The sequence below is a fragment of the Syngnathoides biaculeatus genome, chromosome 18 (assembly GCF_019802595.1).
Source record: "Syngnathoides biaculeatus isolate LvHL_M chromosome 18, ASM1980259v1, whole genome shotgun sequence".
NCBI classification, from domain to species: Eukaryota; Metazoa; Chordata; class Actinopteri; order Syngnathiformes; family Syngnathidae; genus Syngnathoides; species Syngnathoides biaculeatus.
The window spans coordinates 19,290,592-19,312,255 of NC_084657.1; the positions used below are offsets into that span (position 1 = coordinate 19,290,592).

At 39.0% G+C, this 21,664-nt stretch overlaps 1 protein-coding gene across 1 annotated transcript in view; it reads left to right on the forward strand.

Moving 5' to 3' along the window:
- The window catches only part of LOC133491894 (rap1 GTPase-activating protein 2-like), a 31,768-nt gene that overhangs the window by 6,790 nt on the left and 3,314 nt on the right, over window positions 1-21,664 (forward strand). The window contains exons 3-24 of the mRNA XM_061803605.1: window positions 920-955; window positions 8,562-8,646; window positions 8,847-8,882; window positions 11,287-11,319; window positions 12,226-12,483; window positions 13,564-13,667; window positions 14,061-14,139; window positions 14,240-14,293; window positions 14,377-14,460; window positions 14,695-14,795; window positions 15,569-15,698; window positions 17,792-17,947; window positions 18,044-18,115; window positions 18,655-18,741; window positions 18,863-19,009; window positions 19,483-19,587; window positions 19,692-19,783; window positions 19,867-19,971; window positions 20,488-20,575; window positions 20,835-20,901; window positions 21,048-21,118; window positions 21,191-21,222. Of these exons, the coding sequence (XP_061659589.1) occupies window positions 920-955; window positions 8,562-8,646; window positions 8,847-8,882; window positions 11,287-11,319; window positions 12,226-12,483; window positions 13,564-13,667; window positions 14,061-14,139; window positions 14,240-14,293; window positions 14,377-14,460; window positions 14,695-14,795; window positions 15,569-15,698; window positions 17,792-17,947; window positions 18,044-18,115; window positions 18,655-18,741; window positions 18,863-19,009; window positions 19,483-19,587; window positions 19,692-19,783; window positions 19,867-19,971; window positions 20,488-20,575; window positions 20,835-20,901; window positions 21,048-21,118; window positions 21,191-21,202 (2,002 nt within the window). The 3' untranslated portion in view covers window positions 21,203-21,222. The remainder of the gene's footprint in view (window positions 1-919; window positions 956-8,561; window positions 8,647-8,846; window positions 8,883-11,286; window positions 11,320-12,225; window positions 12,484-13,563; window positions 13,668-14,060; window positions 14,140-14,239; window positions 14,294-14,376; window positions 14,461-14,694; window positions 14,796-15,568; window positions 15,699-17,791; window positions 17,948-18,043; window positions 18,116-18,654; window positions 18,742-18,862; window positions 19,010-19,482; window positions 19,588-19,691; window positions 19,784-19,866; window positions 19,972-20,487; window positions 20,576-20,834; window positions 20,902-21,047; window positions 21,119-21,190; window positions 21,223-21,664) is intronic.

Genomic DNA, 21,664 nt, shown 5'->3' on the forward strand with positions numbered 1-21,664 from the left:
ATAAGGAGCAGCACAATCTTCATTGAACTGAAGCGAAATATGGCAAAAAGTTGTTTCATTCTTTGCATTTTATGTATGTCATTGCTATATGTTTTGATAAAGTACACTATAAGAACGCTATTTTTTGTATTTAAGACAATGACACTTTTTTGGAGGGGTGGGGATGGAAACGATGAATGGCATTTCCATTGAATTTAACACATCTTAAAGCACCGGTATAGTCTCAGTTCATTAACCACAAATTCCATAATACCCCCCGTGGAGCCTAAACATAGCTATTTGCTGAAAAATGCAGCTATTTGTGTTTTGTTGGATTTTTTTCTGAAACACTTTAAGATCATATTATTAGGTGCCAAAGCCCTGTCTAATCGGAAAATACTACCGTACATTGGTCCTGAGTGAGCATAGTACAGAGACGCCATGTGATTTCAAATACTGTAGCAATTTTTCACCCTGTGTGACCGGACATGTCACACATGCCAGGATCTGCCACTGTCAAAGATGCTCCTGATGTTCCTCATCACCTTGTCTCTCTTTGGCTACGATTTTGTCATATTTTAACATCAAACGTGTGAATATGGAAATGAAACCGAACAGTGGAGGAAAGAACTTACATCTTCATGTGACTTTGTTCTTGTTTTGTTGTTTTGTTGCTCGCTTTTAACCACTAGATCGCGACGTGATTGAATTCGGTGGTGGTGGTGGTGGGGGGCAGTACTTCAATAAATATTGTTTTTTATTGTCGTGCGCTTCTGCAATCACACCTTTCCTCCACTCGGCTGCTAAGGTTAATCGAGTATGTGTGGACGTTAATATGTGCTCCACACGTCTGACTAGTCTTAATGCACTCCCCCCTCACACCTCCATTGGACTGTCTGAGTGCAATTTACCTTAAATGCATTTCTCTTTCTCTCCACAGGATTGACAAGTCTTCCGTCAGTGCCCTGAGAGCTCGGTGAGTGACGCATTATATAACAAGAAAACCTGTCAACACAACATGAGTTGGAGTCTATAAAGTGTTTTTTTTTTTTACCTCACATTTTCCCAAGAAGAAGTAGTATACTGCAATAAAATACATCTGCTGGCAGATAGGCATCACTTGTCCCTTAATTTGAGCCCTTCCCAATTCAATCCCCAAACAATGGGGATCAGTGTGTCTTTTGTTGTTGATTTACTACAGTACTCGAGAAGTCGTAAGATTCTAAACAAAATCACCAACTACTGTACTAATAAAGATTGACTCAGTAAGATGCTTTAATATTAATCAGTGATCGGAAAGGACAAAGAATAAAACACCATGAGTATTCTTACATTGTCTGTCTACATGTGTTGGAGCACTTTCACGTTCCGTCTAATTTTTGACATGTCTGAGCAAACACGCTAAGCCCGAGAGCGCTCCCACTGTGAGCAACATCAGGCATATGCACTGTGGTCAGATCGGTGTTATCCACTGAAGTTACATGCCTCATTAAAAGATTCAGCTTTACATTACAATCAGAAAATTTTAAGATCAATTTTGTTTTGTGTTTTTGCAAACTTACAATGAAAATGTCGACAAACAAAAAAATACATTGCTAACCAAACCAAACCGAGCCAACTATGAACTGTAAATTTGAAATGTCGCCTCCATCTTCGTTCCATTTATTTATTTTTAACCCACAATGATATCCCCGTCTGTTTTTCTTGGCATAAAACTGAATTATTGCTTGCAGAATATCTTTAGTTGAAAGATATTCGATATACGTTGAAAGCTGAATGATGCTACCATACAGTTTTAAGGTTAATGTTTTGATGTCTCCTATTTTTAAAATACAGAGTTAGCTTTTTGTGCACTGTATTGTCTGTGCTTTCATTCTCTATCAGGCTGCGCCAAGGTGGAATTTTAACATTATGCACCATCTCATCCTGTACTTTCTACTTTGTCTTCAGACCAGACTTTTTTTTACTCAAAAAAGAGAAAATCTCATCCAGTTTCACCACTTTTTCTTCATTATTATTATTATTAAAGCAACTGCCTGCCTTTTTTTCTTCTTTTTTTTTTTTAACTTTTGCCATTATTATCGAGAGTAAACATAAGCAGTATGTCAAACTCGTCTTTGTTCTACGTTGCCCAGACTGTGTTTCTAACTAAAGCAACGGTGGTGGGTGGTGTTTGTAATTCTGAGTGTACCCATTTAAGAGCCACAGGTGGGCGGTGTCAGGTAAACAAGGAAGTAGAGTGTGTGGCATGGTGTGGCCAAGCAGGAGTTAATTAGAGACTGCCTGTATATATATGTATATAAAAAAAAAAGGTCAGGGTGTGGTTCACTACTGGATCAGATTTCATATGCACTTACAGTGCGCAACAAGTGCGCAATTGCGCAGGTGCGTAGCTTAGAGGGAACATTAGGTTCACATATCTTTTGCTTAAATTGTCCACGGTGTTTCCAAATATGTGTTCACATTAAGCAAGTGGACTTTAAGCCAAAGTTATGTGATTGTTTTTCATAGAAATATTTACAATAATTACGACTTAACTACTATGATAGAGTAGTGATGGGTTGCACGTTCCTACTTCGGAGCACCATTGTAAACCCAGGAAACACTTAAGTGCAAACGAGAAGTGATTTGATGAAATCTGATCGCGATGAAGAGGTGTGACGTGGAAAAATACCCAGGGAGGAAGAGAACATATACTCAGGTAGATAGATTACTGGTCAATTTAACAGATTTGTGATCAACAAGGGGTGAGCAACACACAGCCCATGGACCATGTATGCTTTAAAGAAGAATTTGATCCAGCCCATCATGTAACTATAACATCAATACAAACTCAGAGAACAGTTATGAATAAAACGTTCAACCCATCTAATGCTCATAATGCAGTGTTACCTTGACTTTTGAGTTTAATTTGTTCTGTGATCAAGCTACTGAATGTGCATTGGTGACTGTGGCTCCCCTTGCCCACATGTGAGGGCATTACAGTCCATTAATTACTACGCTCTTCCACCACCTCCTCGTAACTCAAAAAAAAATCCTTGGAAGTCACCAACATTTTTTCCTACATTTGGTATTGCTGCTGTGGGAATGGAGAGTTATTTCCTCTCATTCTTGCAGATTAAAAAAGAAGATTCTCTATGAACTTGTAAATGAGAGATGTGATGTCATAAATTAGAACATAAACAGTCGCCCAGAGAAAACAATAGAGAGAGAGTAGGAGAGAGAAGGAGGGAGCGAGAGTGCAATAGAGGCTGCATCTCATCAGAGTGGGATGCTCAGTTACCGACGGCAACAGAACAATGCTACATGACCACTGGTGAGTCTGGCTTTAGTCCTTATCTCCCATCTGTGTGAGTCTGTGTTCTTTCTTACATTTGACAAAAGCGCATCAATAATGAGTTCATTTTTGAATGCTTAGAGGTTTTTTTTTTGCGTAGTGTATTAGAGTGTGTCCATGTGTGTGTATTAAAAAAAAACAACTACACTAAAACAGCACATCTTACATCATCTTAACGCTCGGGACATTAAAATGACCATCATCATATGACTGTAATATGATCTTGGTAAGATAAAACAAAAAAATGATTGTTAGTTTGGATTTTATCTATATGTTGTGTTCTTCTTAGTCTTTTTCTTCATGCTGTTCTTGACCGAGGTAAATAGTAATGTACCCAAAGAGAACAATCGACATCCCCTGAGATAAATACCAAAGGCATGTCTGCAAAGGACGCCCCTGCAGGTTTACCATGTGTGTGTGTGTGTGTGTGCGAGCGCATGTACGTGTGTGTGCGTGCATAGGTGGCTGTGCTCCAAAAGTGACATAAGTACTCGTGCACGTGTGCAAGCACATGAGATATTAGACTAATTTGAGGAGCAAAATGCATCATCAAGAGCAAAAGATTGCACGTAAAATAATTTGTATTATTGCAGTTAAAATAGAATGGAATATGGGGGCTGCATCAAATACAGTTGTCCTTCAATGCACGGCCTGCTATATGCCATAATAATGTTTATTATAACAATGCTTTCATTCATTTCATTCCTGTATTATTACTAAAGAAAATGTCATATTTGCACACTTGGTTATAAGTCTGTTTGAATGAGAGTGAGATCTTTATGTACAATGGGACATTTCAGGGATGTCCAAAGAATTGACCCATCATTTATGTGATCAATTTATTAGATTCACCTGTACAATGGTTTAAAATCCGATATAAAAGCTGTTTGATAAAATGAAAATCTGCCTTTTAAACTGCAATATTTTGTGACAAAATGCATTCTTTCAAAACTCACGGGAGATCATAAGATGCAGGGGGAAGCATATGATGAGAATTAACAATTACCGTAAAAGAATACGTGATAATTTGAAACATGACTTCTGCTTCCTCTTATGTCCCAAATCCATCCGGATTAGGTTCGCTGAAGACTCAAAATTTTTCATGTGGTTTATGTGAATGCGAAACGTTGTTTGTGTCAAGATGCCCTGTGACTAACCAGGGACCATTCCAGGGTGTACCCTCGGCCTTAATTTCGACAGGAGCTATGGTACACTGACAAATATCCCATTTGTACTTTTAACTATATTTCCATTGTCATGATCATGAAAAACTCAGGTACAACAAAACTATTAAATATAAACAAGCTCAAGCGTCATTTTTATGCGCTTGTTACTTTATAGCAAAATTAAAATGTAACTTTTTAGCCACATTTTGTATGATATAAGTTTGATTTCTTGCTCCAAATTCCATACTCCCCAAAACTGAAAATATCTAAAAAACAGTCAAATAAAATTGGTAGCACAGTGGACTGGAGTAGCGTGCCAATGTTTTTAGTCATGACTCTAGGTGTCAATGTGAGTGTCAACAGTAGTTTGTCTTAATGTGCCCTGTGATTGGCTGGTGACCACTCAAAGTCAGCTGGGATAGGCTCCAGCTCAACTTCGAACCGAATGAGAACAAGTGGTACAAAAAATGGATTAATAGGCAGTTTGCGACTGGGTCTTAATCATTCTCACATGAACAGTTTTTTGGTTTCAGTCCAAGATGATGTTTAAGATGTTTTGAAAAAGGTCATGATCTATGTTAGGTGGCCTACGGGGCGATTTTTACATCACCGTTAACGTGTTAACTTGGTCGGACATGACAGGATCAGCTGTGACACGCAGCTGTCAGCAGACTTAATGAGAGATGACTTCAACATAAATCCCATCGTCATATGTGTCGCACAAAAGCTGCCAGGAGCAAGATCCAACAGAAGAACTCAAAAAAAAAAAAAAAAATCATGGAAAATGTATTGATTTAACAAAAAATATAGTAGCATTGTAGGCCCAAGTGCTCATCAAAAACAATCATGAGGTTCTATTTGTAAAAACTACAGTGGATCCTTGAGATACCAGACCTAGAAGCTACACATTATTATTTGGATGAATTTTTCTATTGTGGTAGTAGTGAACTCATTTCACAAGGAGCAGAAATTTGGCAGATACTGATCAGGCACAGTTCTTGAAAAAGGGGCTTCAAACTGGTTTTCACCACTTCAACTTCCAGTTTACTGTCAAACCAAAACTTAAACAAAAGGTAATTGCGCTTTGTGTATTTAAAACAACCAAACAGCTCATTGTATGGTGTTCTTATAAACCATTTGAATAACTGATATTTAAACACAAATAATGGAGTAGCACACGTAGACAGCAAACATAACAATCCTCACAGACATATTATTTATCCTCTGCAAAGAACAACTAATGTTACTGCAGCATCCTGACTAATTGGGAGTATGCTGCATGTGTAACCATATACTGCATCTATATTGTAATTCCTCCATGTGGTTAAGACATGCACACCAGAAAGAGCAGAACAATCTCAATTAAGTTGAAGCAAAAATGTTACAAAAATGATGTAATTACTGTGTTTTTATAGAGTAGAATATTATCATTATTTTTCTCATTAAATACAGGTTGTTTTGGCGGGAAGCTGAAACATGGCATTTGCATTCATTTCAATGGGGAAAAATGATTTTATATGCGTGGCTATGATTGGTTGGTAACCAGTCCAGCGTATAGCCTACGTGCACATACATATCTTAAATACAACAAACTATCATCCATTGGGGGGATTCATGTGACAAAATAGATACATTTATAACAAAATATGCCAAACACACACTCTATTAGGTTAATAAACCCATTCATCTTTGTAGAGACAGAACTGTTGATGCAGTTCTTGGACTAGATCCCATTAGCGTGTGGATCCGTACTTAAACTTAAAAAGCCCGGTAAGTGACTGACACACAGACTGTCCAAAACTCAACTCTCACCTAAGCAAAATCCAAAATGTCAAAATATCATTTCAGACAAATACCAACCTGTCAGCTCCCTCCCCCTATAACACAAAAGACTCACACACGCACGCACACACACACACACACACACACACACACACGTAAGCGTACACAGAGCTCCTCACCATGTCTATGTAACCTTTTCTCACTCTCAGTAGGTCTCATGTCTCCATGGTCACATTCGAGTGACCTTTTTGTCTATTCGCCGCCTCATCTTTTTAAAGTTATTACCATGACAAAATTCAATGTGTTTCTGTCATGTTTTGCCAACAACTCAAGTTTTAAAACCTATACACAGTATCACATGTTTGGACATTACCTTACATGATCTGCAATGAGCTTTTGTTTTTTTTCCAAAATCATACTTAATTTAGATTGTGTCCCTTGTCTGAACCCACTCAAGGCGGTTGACCTCTCTCCTCACGGTCACCAGCTGCTCCACTTTTTTTTTTTTAATTCCTGGAAATGTCACTTTTCCCGACACCACAGAGAGGAGGAACACGGTAAACGTGTTACATATTCAAAAACATCCTACATAGTAGAAACGGCATCGGGCTCCATCCATGCGCTCTTCCATGTAAATATGCATACTGTAAGTCCTCCAGGCAACGGAATGCAGCACAGTGTTTTTTTTTTATTTACATCTGGACCTAGGGCATTAGTCAAGGTGGAGGGAATTATAAACTGCTCCAAATGTCAGTGAGTATTAGCATAAAACCTTCAGGCATTTGCTACAAAGCAAACAATAAAAATAATAAAAAAAAAAAATAGAAAAAGCCTACTATTACTACTCCTACTACTTTATTATTTTTAACAATCTGCATGCAAACCCACCACATTCGTAGTGGGGCCACTCGTGTTCCAACTGTCACATCAAGTAAATAAATAATATGTAAACAACAGTGAGATATGAATAAAACACACAGTGTATTGAAATAATTATAAAAATGCAAAATAACAAAATATACAAAGTTACTTCGAAATTCACCCCAAAAATAGATAAAATAGAAATACTGAACAGCAGTGCCTTGAGATACGAGATTGTTTTGTTCAGGGACACACTTGTATCGCAAAACTCTCTTGTACCCAGTTACTGTTTCTTTCCTCGTTGAAAAGTATGGGGACTCGATCCTTTCTTGCTCCTCCCCAAAAACCTCACCAGAATTTGCTCATCGTAGCATTTTTTCTTAAAAGAAACTCGACAGTATTGTACTGTATATTAGCAATGAAAAAAAAAAATCCTCTCCACGCAACCTGCAAAAACAAAAAATACAAGCAAAACACAACTATTCCCAATGTGTTCTTCTTCTCTGTGTTGTTGTTCTTCTGTGGGTTTATTGTTTTTTGGCAAACCAGCTCAATCGTGCACTATTGCCAACAACTCAAAATGTTATTCAACTCCAAGTAAACTGGTGTAAATTGATAGTCCAATTTTTGCTCCTATCTCAAGACAAAAAAATCAGATAAATGACGACTCAGATCTCATGAGAATAAGTTCATTTAATTTAAAAACAAAAAACACGGATTCCCATACATACAGCATTTATTTACCCAAATATTTTTTGGGGTTGTTGCATAGAATGCAATCAATTTTTTTCCTGTAGGCAAATAAGCAGCAGTCACATCTGATAGGTCATACAAATCAGATGAATTGATGCTAAAAAGCGTTTTAATCCAAGGAGAGTGTAATTCGGAGGGGTCCGATCTGACAAAAGATGAGGAAATGGATGGTCCTTCTGCCTGGTTGGAGGAGATGATTACGCTTTATGTGTGTGTGTGTGTGATGTAACGTGTGTGTGTGTGTGTGTGTGCTATGAAGTCATCTGCAGTTGACTCTCAGGAGGCTTTGGGCAGATTGAAGCTCTATCTTTAGCGGTACACTCATCACTCCACTGTGACAAGTGTAACGATGATGTGTGACGCTGGGATAAATCAGGACAAACACTCTCACACAATGGAAAACTTCGTTGTGTTTTTATCTTGTGTGTCTTGTATTAAAGTGGAGTTTTACACTTGTTGAAATGACTCAAGGAAAGGGGGGGAGGGTACTATCAGTCCGGCTGTCATCTATGTTTCTGTTCATATATCTAGTTATCATATCTACATTCGAATGAATTAATACATGTAATAATCATGTATTTCACTTGTGTTTGTTGAAACTGTAAAAATCTGTGAACTTCTAATGGAATCATTAAAGGGGCAACCTAACCTAAAAAAAAAAAACCTGCTGATGGTTATTCCAGTAAACAGGAGCTCCAGGCGGCCTCCAATGGTGCCGACGCCGACTGCCCCCCCTCCCCTCCCCGAACGGCACCACCCACCACCAAGGTAAAATGTACCCTGATGCCCTATCATTACAAATGTCCTCTAAAAAAATCAGACATTGAACCTAAGAGTTGGGCGGTATGAGGCTTATATGTTTTTTTTAGTATAGTTACCATTGTAACATTGTAACTGGCCACAGATAACCATGTGACACTAAAATAAAGCAACGGCAATAATATCGATTCCTTTATGTGTACCCCCAGTCGGCCCATTTCTTTGACATGATGGACAAGATGGAGGTAAGTGGAATTTTAGTCATGTGACACGATCGCCTGGCTCAGACATTACTAGGTAGAACAATCATGATCACAATTGATTTGTTATTGAATATCAACTCACCAGATCGCTGAACAGTAATTCCCACCATTTTGGTGTTCACAAATTCAACTATTTTTTTTTTTATGTATCCTGCTATTTTCTGGAAAACTACCCAATCATAATTTTTTTTGTGTTGCTTTTTTAAAATAACACTCTAAGATGTCACAATATAGAATAGGAAGTGATATCAAGAAGTATGTTGTAGTGGTACATCTCAATTTAGGGACAAGCTTTTTTAAGTCTGTTAGGGTTGAGTTTAGCCTGGGTTGTTATCGGAAGATATGGAGAGTCTTGTCGCCTGTGCATATTCAAATAAATTTTTTTTTCCAAAATCAAATAATCTTCAAGTCATTTCCTTTTAAGGGTGTCCATTCTTCCAAGACGCTTATCCTCACAAGGGTCGTGAGGGTGCCCTGAGCCTTTCCAAGCTAACAATGGGCAAAAGGTGGACTACACCCTGAAATGGTCGGCAGTCAGTCGCGGGGCACATTTTAAGAGTGATGTAGTAAAATTAATTTGTTTCTTTGAGAACCATTGTACGGGGTATATTTATGTTTGAAAATAATAATATCGGCAAATGAAAACTATTCGGTGGGGGTGTCAATGACTGGCATTCTTTCCTATTGTGGCATTTTGGCATCAAGGAACTACAGTATGTTGAAATGAGTTGAATAGGTTGATTTATGCAAAAGTAGTACTTTGTCTTCATCTTGTGGCATGTAAAAACAATGATGAATATTTAGTAGGGATGCAGTTTCAGTTTTCACCATTGTTGTGCCACCTTGGTGCCAAGGAACTATGTTGAAGTTTAATTTTAGCAAAAGTGGTGCTTTGCTCCCATCCTATGGCATATGAAAACAATTACAAATGATTTTATGAATTATTTGCCATTTTTTGTCTTGTCTTGTGGGATCTTTGTGCCAAGAAACTATGTTAAAGTGAGTCGAAGAGTTTCATTCCACCAAGTGCTTTGCCAGCATCTTGTGGCATAAATAAGTAATTATAAACAATTTTAGGGGGTGTTAATTGGTACTCACAGTGTTTTGTTATTTGCCGGGGAGCTCAGTGGCTTTACGTTTCCAATCCTATGAGAGAAATAATTTCCAACAAACCCACACTCTAAGAAAATATACAGTATATATAATATATAAGAACCAAAAATCGATAATGGCATTGGCTTTAAGCACCTACCTAAGCATCCAATCATCCATCCGTTTTCCAAGCTGCTTATCCTCACAATATTGGTATGAATACAAAACAGGCTTGTTTGTATATCGAACCATATGCTTCAATATATGAATTTGTTTGGGCCTTTGCCTTAGCGACAACATCTTTAAACATACGCACACTTTGTAGTGATAAATTTGTCACCCTTTATTGTTTAGGTGAATAGTCTATCAGGGCCAAACAAAAAAACATTGTCACTTTTTATTTTTAAATCCCAATAAGCTCACCATTGTTAAAAAAAAAAAAAAAAAACGAAGCAATACACAGTAGCAGGATTTGACTAAAAAAAAGCTGTGGTCTGTGATGCAGCAGGTTCCAGAAGCTGCTGAGATGAAGGCCGTCCCTCCGAGGCAGAAGGCACGTCAGTCAGTCTGTCTGTCCTCACGTCTGTCGCCATCTTTTCATTTGCCCATTTGTCGCAAATTGTCCTCAACAATAGAGCTGTTTATGTGTGTTCTTTTTTTTTTACGACAACGGTGGATACACAGTGTGTTTCGTCCAATTTCTCATGTCATCATCTGACCTTTAGGAAGTCGGACACTATTGAAGCCACGGAGAAGAAGAGTAGGCTAATTCAGTTTTTGTCATTTTTTCAAAGTCAATGACGAAAAGGCACCTCTTTAATCTAGGTTTAGTTCCAATTGTGACATACATTATAGGGGAGTCCATTATCGCACTCAGTACTGTTCCTGAATCATCAGCGCAACAACTGGGACAACTCCCATTTTAAAGATGGCGTTGCCCACGAAAACAGGATTAAAATAAAATTCCGTAAAGTTGTGAGTTTCAGAGCTCAGAAAGAACATTATGGTTGAGCTTGGGTCCAAGTGCATCTCCATGTTAGTGTAAATGACTATTATTTATCATCTTTCATGAAATATTGAAAGATTCAGTTGATGTTTAGAACACACTTACATTTGAGGAAGGACACAATGTCTGTAAAAATAATTCTCCAGAAGAAAAATGCGACAGATTTTGTCGCCACAACATACTGTAATCATAATACTCCCGCAAAATGACAAAAACAGTTATCCGTCTCTAGTTCTCAGTGGATCATTTGTGTGGATGAGCGTGTGTGACAAGTTTTTCTTTACACAGGATGACTACATCCCTTATCCAAGGATTGAAGAGGTGAGACCATCTGTCATTTATGTAGTTGTAGAACAAGAGTAAATAAACATTTGTGCTGTGTTTCAGTTAAAAAAAAAAAAAAAAAAGAATTTAAGGTTATTAAGATTAAAACATTCAGGGATTATTTCTGTTTGCTGTTGCTATTTTTCATTATTCACCAATTAACTATTATAAATAGTAAATATTTCAAAACTGCATTTTCCTCAGTATTTTCTGCCCTCAAAAATAGATAATGTTTCACAAAAATAAATAATTATAATAACCTAAGTGATTCAGCAGTGTAGAGAATGGTTGGATAAACAATAGTAAATAATTAAAAGAAAAAGATAGATGCATACAATTATCAGAAATAAGAATATAGTTCTAATAATAATAATTTTCCCTGTTGGTGATTCACAAACGCTACTCTTTCTTAAGTGTCTGCAATGTTGTTTTTTAAAACTGTATATCAGTATGATCAAAAAAATCGAACATTAATAATATATATGTTAGAAAAACACCTAAAATCAGCAATCCAACTTGGTCACATCCTTAAGTAATAGCACTTATCCATATTTTCAAATATCGTACTATTTTAGTTTATTTAAATAAAGTAGATGCAATAGAAATGTATTCTCGTTTTTTAATTTTAGTAGTTAATAGACAGAATAATACATTTCATTATATATAACCAATTGTTAATGTACCATTTTTGATTTTATTGTAGTTCTTCAAAATATATCAACTAAATTACTATTTAATCAGATGCAATGCCTAAACAATAAGTATAAGATTAATTTAAAAAAAACACTTTTAAATTTTTTGGGGGGAGGGAAATGGAAATCTGACTGGACTCTTGACAAATGGCAGTTGTTCAATGTACTATTAATTACTGGTTTGTGCGTGCATGTGTGGATGCATATGAAGGTATTGGAAAAGGGAGGCCCGTACCCCCAGGTCATCCTCCCCCAGTTTGGAGGTTACTGGATCGAGAAACCCGAGGAACCTCCGCCCCCTGCGGCTCCTCCTGCCACCTGGGAGGCCAGCGGGGTTGAAGAGCTTGGAGGAGGAGGAGGAGAAGGAGGAGGAAGGGGAGGAGAGGCCCAGGAGAATGCAGATTGTGGATATCATCTGGAGGAGACTAACGAGGCCGCTCGGGCGTACAGGAAGTACTTTTTGGGGAAGGTGAGCTGCAACATTAGGTGTATGATGTGATTATAGTTGCAGGAAATAATGCTCTGTGACTACATACAGAGTTATAAATAGATAAAATTTCAAGTACATTCAAGTATGTTGCAGTTTTGTGCACTTTCTTGAGGGACATTCAGTTGTATCGTCAGCAATATAGACAATGTTGACATGTATACATTCACACGTTGACAGAAGTAGCGTGATTTTTACTGAAACATGACTGCCTCTATGACTATTCTTTGATGTTACATTTGAATTTAAATTCATAAAAATTATGTGGTGTAGAACCTGTCTGCCGAGAAAATTCATTTCATTTTCACTTTATTTTCAGTTGCAGAAATATCCCAATATGTTGCCTTCTATTTTTGCTCATCTCTTCTGCATCAAGAAATATAATTTATCGTGTTTTTAATGTAATTTATTTTATTCCTTATTTTTGTTTTGTTTTAGTGGTGGCGTGGTGTAGGATCGGGTTCAATTGTTGGCCTCACAGGTCTGAGTACTGGGGTTCAAATCCCGCCTGTGTGGCGTTTGCATGTTCTCCCCGTGCCTGTGTAGGTTTTCTCTGGCCACATCCCAAAAACATGCAACATTAATTGGACGCTCTAAATTGCCTGAAGTGTGATTGTGAGTGTGACTGTTGTCTGTCTGTATGTGCCCTGTGATTGGCTGGCAACCAGGTCAGGGTGTACCCCACCTCCTACCTGGTGACAGCTGGGATTGCCTCCAGCACTCCGGCGGTGCTTGTGAGGATAAGCAGCTCACAAAATGGATGGATGGACTTTTTTTCAGCAGTTTTATTTCGTGAAAAACGTTTTTTTTTTTTTTTTTGCCAATGTTAATAAACTAAATGAACAAAAAACATAAAACTAATAATTTACATTATTATCTTTGTCTCATAAATTTTGGACATAAAACTACATAAAATTTCATCCTATAGAAACCATATACTGTAAAACTTTGCCTAAAATGCTTCATTAATGCCCACTCACAGCAGGTTTGAGCATTTTTGTTTTGTCATCTCTCTCTCTCTCTCTCACTCTCTCTGTCACTCTCTCTCTTTTTCTCTTCCAGGAGCATTTAAACTTCTCCTGCCCATCCAGCAATGTAGGAAATGTACTGTTGTCTGTAAGGCATGAAGTGGAGAATCAACAGGAACACCTCCACGTCATCATCCGGTACATTCAGCAATCAGTCAAAAATCCAATTGTGTCAATATGGAATATATAGGGACAACAGAGACAAACCAATTAGGACATCTTGTCCTTCCACTGAAAGGAAGGAAGCCTTGTGCAATCTAATCCCAAAGTCATCCCACCATGCATTGAAATAGCCCTTATTTGTGGGCTTTCCTCAAAATTTCCATATACAGCTGCCCAACTTCTCCTTACGTGCTTTAGAATTATGATTTAGTGAGAATTTAATAAGTCTAGGAGAGGCCTTGATTGACTATTTAATCGATTAACAGTACTTTTGCTCATATCGTCAACAGTATATAGTGTATAGTGTTTCATCATCTGGCACTGGATGGTGACTAGTGAGTGGATGATTGTGCTTTTCTGCACCTTCAGGTCCCGAGTAAAGACAATCTATCAGCGACTGTCAGTGACAGAACTGCCTGATATTCCAAGTGTACAAGAGCTGGCAAAGGTACACACATAAACACACACATCCACTTAAAGCCTGTTATTCTTTTCTTTGGTGATCACTTGTACCTCCATGTGTGTTTTTCTTTTTCTTTATTCTACAGCTGCTGTGTGACGACGCAGCCGGTCTCCGTTTCAGTCCTGTCCTCTACCCAAAGGTGAAGCTAGCTCAAAACAATAATATTTATCAATTAACAGGCCTGGGGAATTGATTCTTTTTGTATTGTGTGCATCTCTCAAGGCATCTCAGCTGATTGTCAACTACGATGAGCATGAAGTGAACAGCACATACAAGTTTGGTGTCATTTTTCAGCGCTTTGGACAGGTAAAAATGCACGATAAGTCATACATTAGATTCCATTGCCTCAGATGGCACACATTACTCCTCCCGCTCTGACTTGGGTTTCTCATTAAGTCCTGTCTTCCTGCACGGTCTTACTGTCCCACCATTGGGTGCGTCATTAGTGACTGCTTGACAAATTACACAATTGATCATTATAGCAGCACCCCAGATAGATATATAGGAATCAATGTCCTCTCTTGTGTGGATGTCGGTTAGGTATCTGAGGAGGAGCTGTTCAGGAACAATGAGGAAACGCCAGCGTTCCAAGAGTTCCTGCAGCTGCTGGGTGACACTGTGGAGCTGCAGGACTTTAAAGGGTCAGTAAAGCCCTCATCTTCTACTATTTACCATTTTACTATTTAGTACAATCAGCAGGAGCGGATTTACTATGAGGTAAACACAGGCATTTAACTGGGGCCCAGAGATTTCTAGGGGCTCCCAAAACATCATTAGAAAACTGATAAATAATGTGTCCTTTGATTAAAAGCAAATACACTAAGCATTGTTGTTTAAGTCTGCACATCAATGTTTCACTGACAACGACAGCAGCAAGACCCAGGCGCTTTTTGTCAGTTTCAGTAGCACTGTTGTCAGTGTCAGCAGAGAAGATGTTCACAACTCCACATCCAGATTGCCAATGAACTGTGCTTATACGAAGCCACTACTGGCTAATTTAACCATACACCCTCTGCTCCCGTGTCAGGTTAACACTAATTTGTGCTAACACTGCTACTCTGCTGAGTTTTTTGGCTTTGAGTTAGTCGTGCTTGGGCTGCCGCTTGAAAAGGGTTCTTTTGCTTTGGTCTATGGCCCAGGCTAGCTACCCAGTCATTGACATACAAACTGGGCGTGGGTACATTATATATATTTACCCCACTACTATGTAAGAGTGGGGCAAAACTTCAGAATGTCTGACATTTGGACACATTTTCAGGCAGACAACAAATGTTTAACTTGGATGTTTAATTTTGCACTTGTTTGGTGGACAAGCACTACTGACTAAATTATCCAAGCACTTCCAAAGACATGTTTCCATAATATGTTTGCTTTAACTAGAGGGGAAGGTTCTGACACACTGCTCTCACTGCAGGTTTCGGGGGGGTCTGGATGTGTCCCATGGCCAGACTGGTTCTCAATCTGTGTACACGGTCCATAGACAGCAGGAAGTCATGTTCCACGTCTCAACCAAGCTGCCGTTCACTGAGGGAGACACCCAACAGGTGGACATTCTATAACAACGGATGTATATTCACAACTGAGTATTGTGAGCAAAAACTGTATCAAGTATATGCAAGTCATAAGTCTTAACGCACAAGTTCAAAGCAGGTCCCAATTTACTGTGGCAAAAATCAAGCAAGCCAATTTGAGTCCTCACTAAATTTCAAGCAAGTCGAGCCAAGTCATTACTTGGATTAAGAAAATCATCAATCAAATCATACCATCATGCTCAATAACAACATATATTCACTCATTAGCCGTCTTGCTGTCAGTGGCAGAAATGGTGGCAATTAGGTATACTGACACGTTCAGCCTTTTTAATGGTTTCAAACCAGTCTGTATTGTCTGTTAATTAATTTTATTCTAAATTCAATGCATAAGAAACAATCTTAGTTAATGCGTGACCAGCTATCAATAAGATAAATTGTTCAGCTGTTACTGTTAGCTCGCCTGTCTTTGTGGGTTTTACTAAGACAGATGAAGTTGGATGTCATAGTTATGTCTCATCATTGAGTTGCAAAACTTGCATTTTACCACCTCTTGTCCTGATTTTATTCAAATAATAACCCTTTAATCCAACTGTAGTAATAACCAGATTTTCCTCCTTTTGAGACGTTTAGAACTCGTGCACGTGACGTCTCCATTTTCACTGCGCCATGTTGTCGGTCAAACAGAGCTGCTCGACATTGTGGGGGACATTGAACCGGAGGAGAATATTTACAATGCCCAAGACCTGTTGTGCTGTTGGTTGTCACAACAGATGAGACAAACCTTCAAAGAGATCATTCTATAGCATACCAGCTGAAAAGACCAGAAAAGAGCAATGGATTTTGGCAATTAAACATGATGCATGGTGCCCAACCAAATACACACGCCTGTCTAGCAATCACTTCATTTCAGGTAGGAATTATTGTTAATCTCTAAGTACCAAGAAGTATTTAGAATGCCAAGTTGACTCATTTGAGAACAATGCGTATTTAAAAAAAGAAAATAAACTGTCTGTCGCAGAGAGATTTATGGATGTTTACGTGTGGCAGCAAAACGCTACCGTGTACGGAGAAGCCATCTCCCTGTCCTCTTGTTTTTTTTCCCAGTCATAGTTTGATGAATGCGAGTTTGTGTAAAACCAGGGGTCATTTATTTAAATATTGGTATTTGTATTGAAAAATTCTGAGTGGGTCCATCACTATGTGGGATTTATTCCTGATTGAGAACAGATCCACCAACGAAGTATTTGTATGCGTCCAGACGTTTATACCTAAATCTCAATGACTTACCCACCAGCTACATGCGTAGATCCAGTTGTCCAAGACAAGCAGTCCAATTTCTTATCGGCGAAAACATCGACTTCGGCATTAAATATGGATCCTCTGTGCCAAGTGTCTCTAATTTTTCCACGTACCTTCGTTTATTATCACCTTCTAAATGTTTAACGGTATCAGACAAAACTCTGGATGTTGTGCTATAAGACATATTTTCGTTTTGTCTCAACGGAATTAACTTGTAACAATGCTATGTCTGACAGGCAACATGGTGAGTCAGGTGATTTATCATGTAGGTGCACGAGCTCTATACGTACTTCATTTGGTGATCTGCATCATTTTTATTGGCTTGCCAGAAATTACTTTTCTTTCAAAAACAAGACAAGTGGCACACTACAGTATTTTGAAAAAGATGATTTTCAAATGAAAATGGGCAACACTTGTTAAGACATTTCAAGTCCAAATCGAGTCTCATTAATGCCACACCAAAAATGGAGTCTTCCCCAACTCCCAAAATTGGTAACTTAAGGCTGACTCTGTCACTGATGATGTAATGGCACACACACCTGACTTTGGTGTGGGGAGCATCAGATCGATTCCTGCTCGGTGATCGTGTCGATATGTACCCTGCGACTGACTGGCGACCAGTTCACGGTGTAGTCTAACTTTCCCCTGAAGTTAGCTGGGATAGACTTTAGCACACCCGTGACCCAAGTGAGGATATACAGCTTTTATAATCAATTATTCAGAAGGCTGACGCCAGTCAAGTCATGTGACCCGAGGGCCCCACTTCCACATGTTAGTGTGATTAACTGCGTTTGCTCTATCTTCAGCTCCAAAGGAAGCGTCACATAGGGAATGACATCGTAGCAGTGGTGTTCCAGGAAGAGGCCACCCCTTTTGTACCAGACATGATTGCCTCCAACTTTTTACACGCCTTTGTTCTAGTGCAGGTGGAGGATCCCTGCTCGGAGAATACCATCTACAAGGTACGGCTGAGTTCCACATCATCTGTTAGGTGCCGGTGCATAGGGTTTTCTACAGCATAAAACTGAATTTACTCTTTGACAAAATGTGATTGACAGGTGTCTGTTACAGCACGAGAGGATGTACCGCCGTTTGGCCCGCCTCTCCCAAATCCAGCTGTTTTAAAGAAGGTGAGAAGATGTGAATTTTATTTGGGTACTAGTTATTTTTAGTGGGCTAGAACTGGGTCCTAAAGGTTAGCCTCAGTTTTCCAATTGCCTATGCTTTGGTGTGGGTTTTCTCTGGGTACTCATGCTCTCTCTCACATTCCACAAACAAACATGTTAGCATCATTGAAGACTCTAAATTGTCCATTGTATGACTGCGTTACTGAATGCTTGCTTGTCTATATGTGCGCTGTGAGTGACTTCCAAGTAGCTCATAGTGTAATCCACCTCATCCCCAAAGTCAGCTTTGATGGAGTCCATCTCACCTGCACCCCTAATGAGGACAATCACTGTAGAAAATTGATGGATGGATCGGTGGATGATTTTAGCTGTGAATATTCCTGTTCATCCAGATAATTTTTTCTTAAGGCATTCATTTGATGACAAATGTACTGTTCTGGTTGTCTTAGTATATCTAAAACAACCAAACCATTACAGTTGCGATCGAATCAATGCTCTGCGGATGCATGATTTTAACTGCTAACAAGTTTGCTTTCATTCAGGGTCCAGAGTTTCGGGAGTTTCTCCTCACTAAGCTAATCAACGCAGAGCTGGCCTGTTACAAGAGCATCCGCTTCGCCCGACTGGAGGTAATCCTGCCTTTCCAAGAGTATGAAATAAATAATGAAAGCAATCCGATTATCATGTTCCACAAGGCTCCTTTCGAGATGCTCACTTCATTTCCATGTATTTGCTCTTTTGTTCTCTTAGGAGCGGACCAGGGCTGCCCTGCTGGACACCCTTCACGAGGAGTTGCAGAGAGGCTCCCAGAGAATGCTGGGATTGACGTCGACTCTCGATGAGGAGCCACGGGCAGAAAATGGACACGCTCATGGCGGTCTGCTGGAATCCATCAAGGTACTCAAAATATGGATTCTGTATCTCTTCTGTTTAACAATTGTGTAAATTTAGTACAGTAGTTACCAATTCTGTAATACAGTCACCACCTCTACGAGCCCAAGAAACAGAAAATAAAATCCTGCGGAATACCACCAAATGTCACAAAAAAATTTATTCACAGGTTAATAAAGTGACTTCTGCCATTTAGTGAAAGAACATTATTATTTTTTTTTTTTTGTTACTATATTATTTAAAGAAAATACAAAGTAGATTAATCTGGCCTAATTAAGTGAAATTTGATAATTTTCTGATGAGCATTCGATGAACTGTAATATGCCACAATAATCATCACTCCAGTAATGAAATGACTAAAACAATAAACTAAACATTGAATTTGAGACTCGGAAGAACGATTAACAACAAAGTTGGCTGATAGATCACTCGAGGTTACTTGTCCTTCACTGTTTATTGCTCACTTCTCTTTGTGACAGAGGGCAATGCGAGGGCGAAGCGTCTCCATGGAGACAATGTCAAGGGGTGGCGGGGGGCTACCCACCAGTTTGAGCGGCGGGGGGTTGGTACATATCAGCGCTGAGGTGAGCACAGGTTGTAATTTTTGCAGCGTCATGATGGTTTCTTGATTTGGTGCTCCTTGTATTGAATAAAATTAATAATTCCTGCGTTGACATTTATTCCCAAGTCTAATGTAAAATCGCCAGTGAAACGACGATCGGGTCTGTTCCCTCGATTGTTGAGTATTGACAGCCAAACAGACAAGCACAGCCAAAGAAGGTAACGGCTGACATGGACAGTGCTTCCTTAAGCCCCACAAAATGTCACCTAAGTCTTTCCTGTGTATATTGTGGTTGCGTCAGTTTCCTTGGTGACCAGAGAAGCTTTGACAGTTGCCAGCCAATGTTGGAGGTGAAGTCAGAGTTGCCGTCCAATCCCAGCTCTCCAGAGGCGGTGCAACGAGACAGGTGTGTGCAGAGGTATTGAACTGGTCGGAAAAGGAGAGTACTGCCTGATGGCCCTGAGGAAATTTGGGGCCTTTCACTGTTCGGCACCCAAAACCCCCACCCTGTTTGACAACTACTTTTTCGACGTGTTTAACCATCATATGCCATGTGTCCCCGGCATCCACGTCAACAAATATTTTTGTGGGGGGCTCTCTGCGAAGGGGAATATGGTGCTATGTCCTGAGTGTGTGTGCCTTTACCAATACCAATTAATTGATCAAATCTTAGCCGGGTTTTCATTTGAATTACCTTGACTTACATTGGGACACACCTGTAAAGTATCATACCCACAGAAACATTTTTAGAAATCGGCACATGGAACATAACATTTACCGTTTCATTTGCTATTTAACAGTTGGCCAGGCACTCCAGAGACCCAACTATTTAGATACAAGCCATCAAAAAGTCAAAATAATTCAACCATGCGTTTCCTGCCTAGATGATGTTTTTCACAAACATTTGCTCATTTATTTGCAGAATTTGCATAAAGAAGGACAGCAGTAAAATTTCCAGATCCACTTCCAGCACGTGCAGCTTTAGTCTCCCTGCAGACGACACACACTTGGTGAGACAAACACATTTTTGCTACACATTTATGCCGTTCCTCAAAGATGCGTTTTCTTATGCATAACCCAATGTGGAAGCCAGCAGGAAGAATAAATGGATGGATTGACACGGAATTCAATTCATGTTACAGCCAAGTGGCTTCCTTAAATAATCATACTGTGTATTCTCATCTGCTGCAGTCTGAATAACCTTGCCTTTGAACGTACAAAGAAAGCACGCAATTTATGCATTGTTTTTTTCCTCCTCTGTGTCTTCAGCTTGTCCCTGCTGTGACAGGAGAGGGTGCAGGTTCAAATCCGCTCACCGTCTGCCGAAGCCCCACAGGTTGACAGCTTGACAAACTAACAAGATCTTTTTGCTTTGTCTCTGATTCAATGTGCATTCTTCCATTTAATCACTTACAGTGACTTCGTATTCCTTTCTGTCTATATGTTATTGTGCTCTTGTTTTCTCATTCTTGCACCTTTCAGAGATGAAAAACAAAAACTCCCCACGATCCAACCTCAAGTTTCGTTTCGACAAGCTGAGCCACTCTGCCGCAGTAAGTTTCACTTTTCTGGTCATAAACTGTTCGCTTACGTTTTATGTGTTTAACTCTCACCTGTGTAATTAGTTGGGACACTAGACTGCAAAGACAAGGAAAAGGTATGTGCTAAATTTTAATTGTGTGTGTTTTTTTTTTTTTTATTTAATGTTTCTAAAGACTGTCTGAATTTGGCCATTGAAAACCAGAGTCGATTTGTTTTCTTTTTTAAATTATAGTGAAGAAAATAAGTATTTGAACACCCTGCTATATTGCAAGTTCTCCCACTTACAAATCAAGGAGGGGTCTGAAATTTTAATCATAGGTGCATGTCCACTGTGAGAGAGATAATCTAAAAAGAAAAATCCAGAAATCACAATGTATGATTTTTTTTTTAACGATTAATCTATGTGGTACAGCTGCAAATAAGTATTTGAACACCTGAGAAAACCAATGTTAATATCTGGTACACTAGCCTTTGTTTGCAATTACGGAGGTTAAATGTTTCCTGTAGTTGTTCACCAGGTTTGCACACACTGCAGGAGGGACTTTGGCCCACTCCTC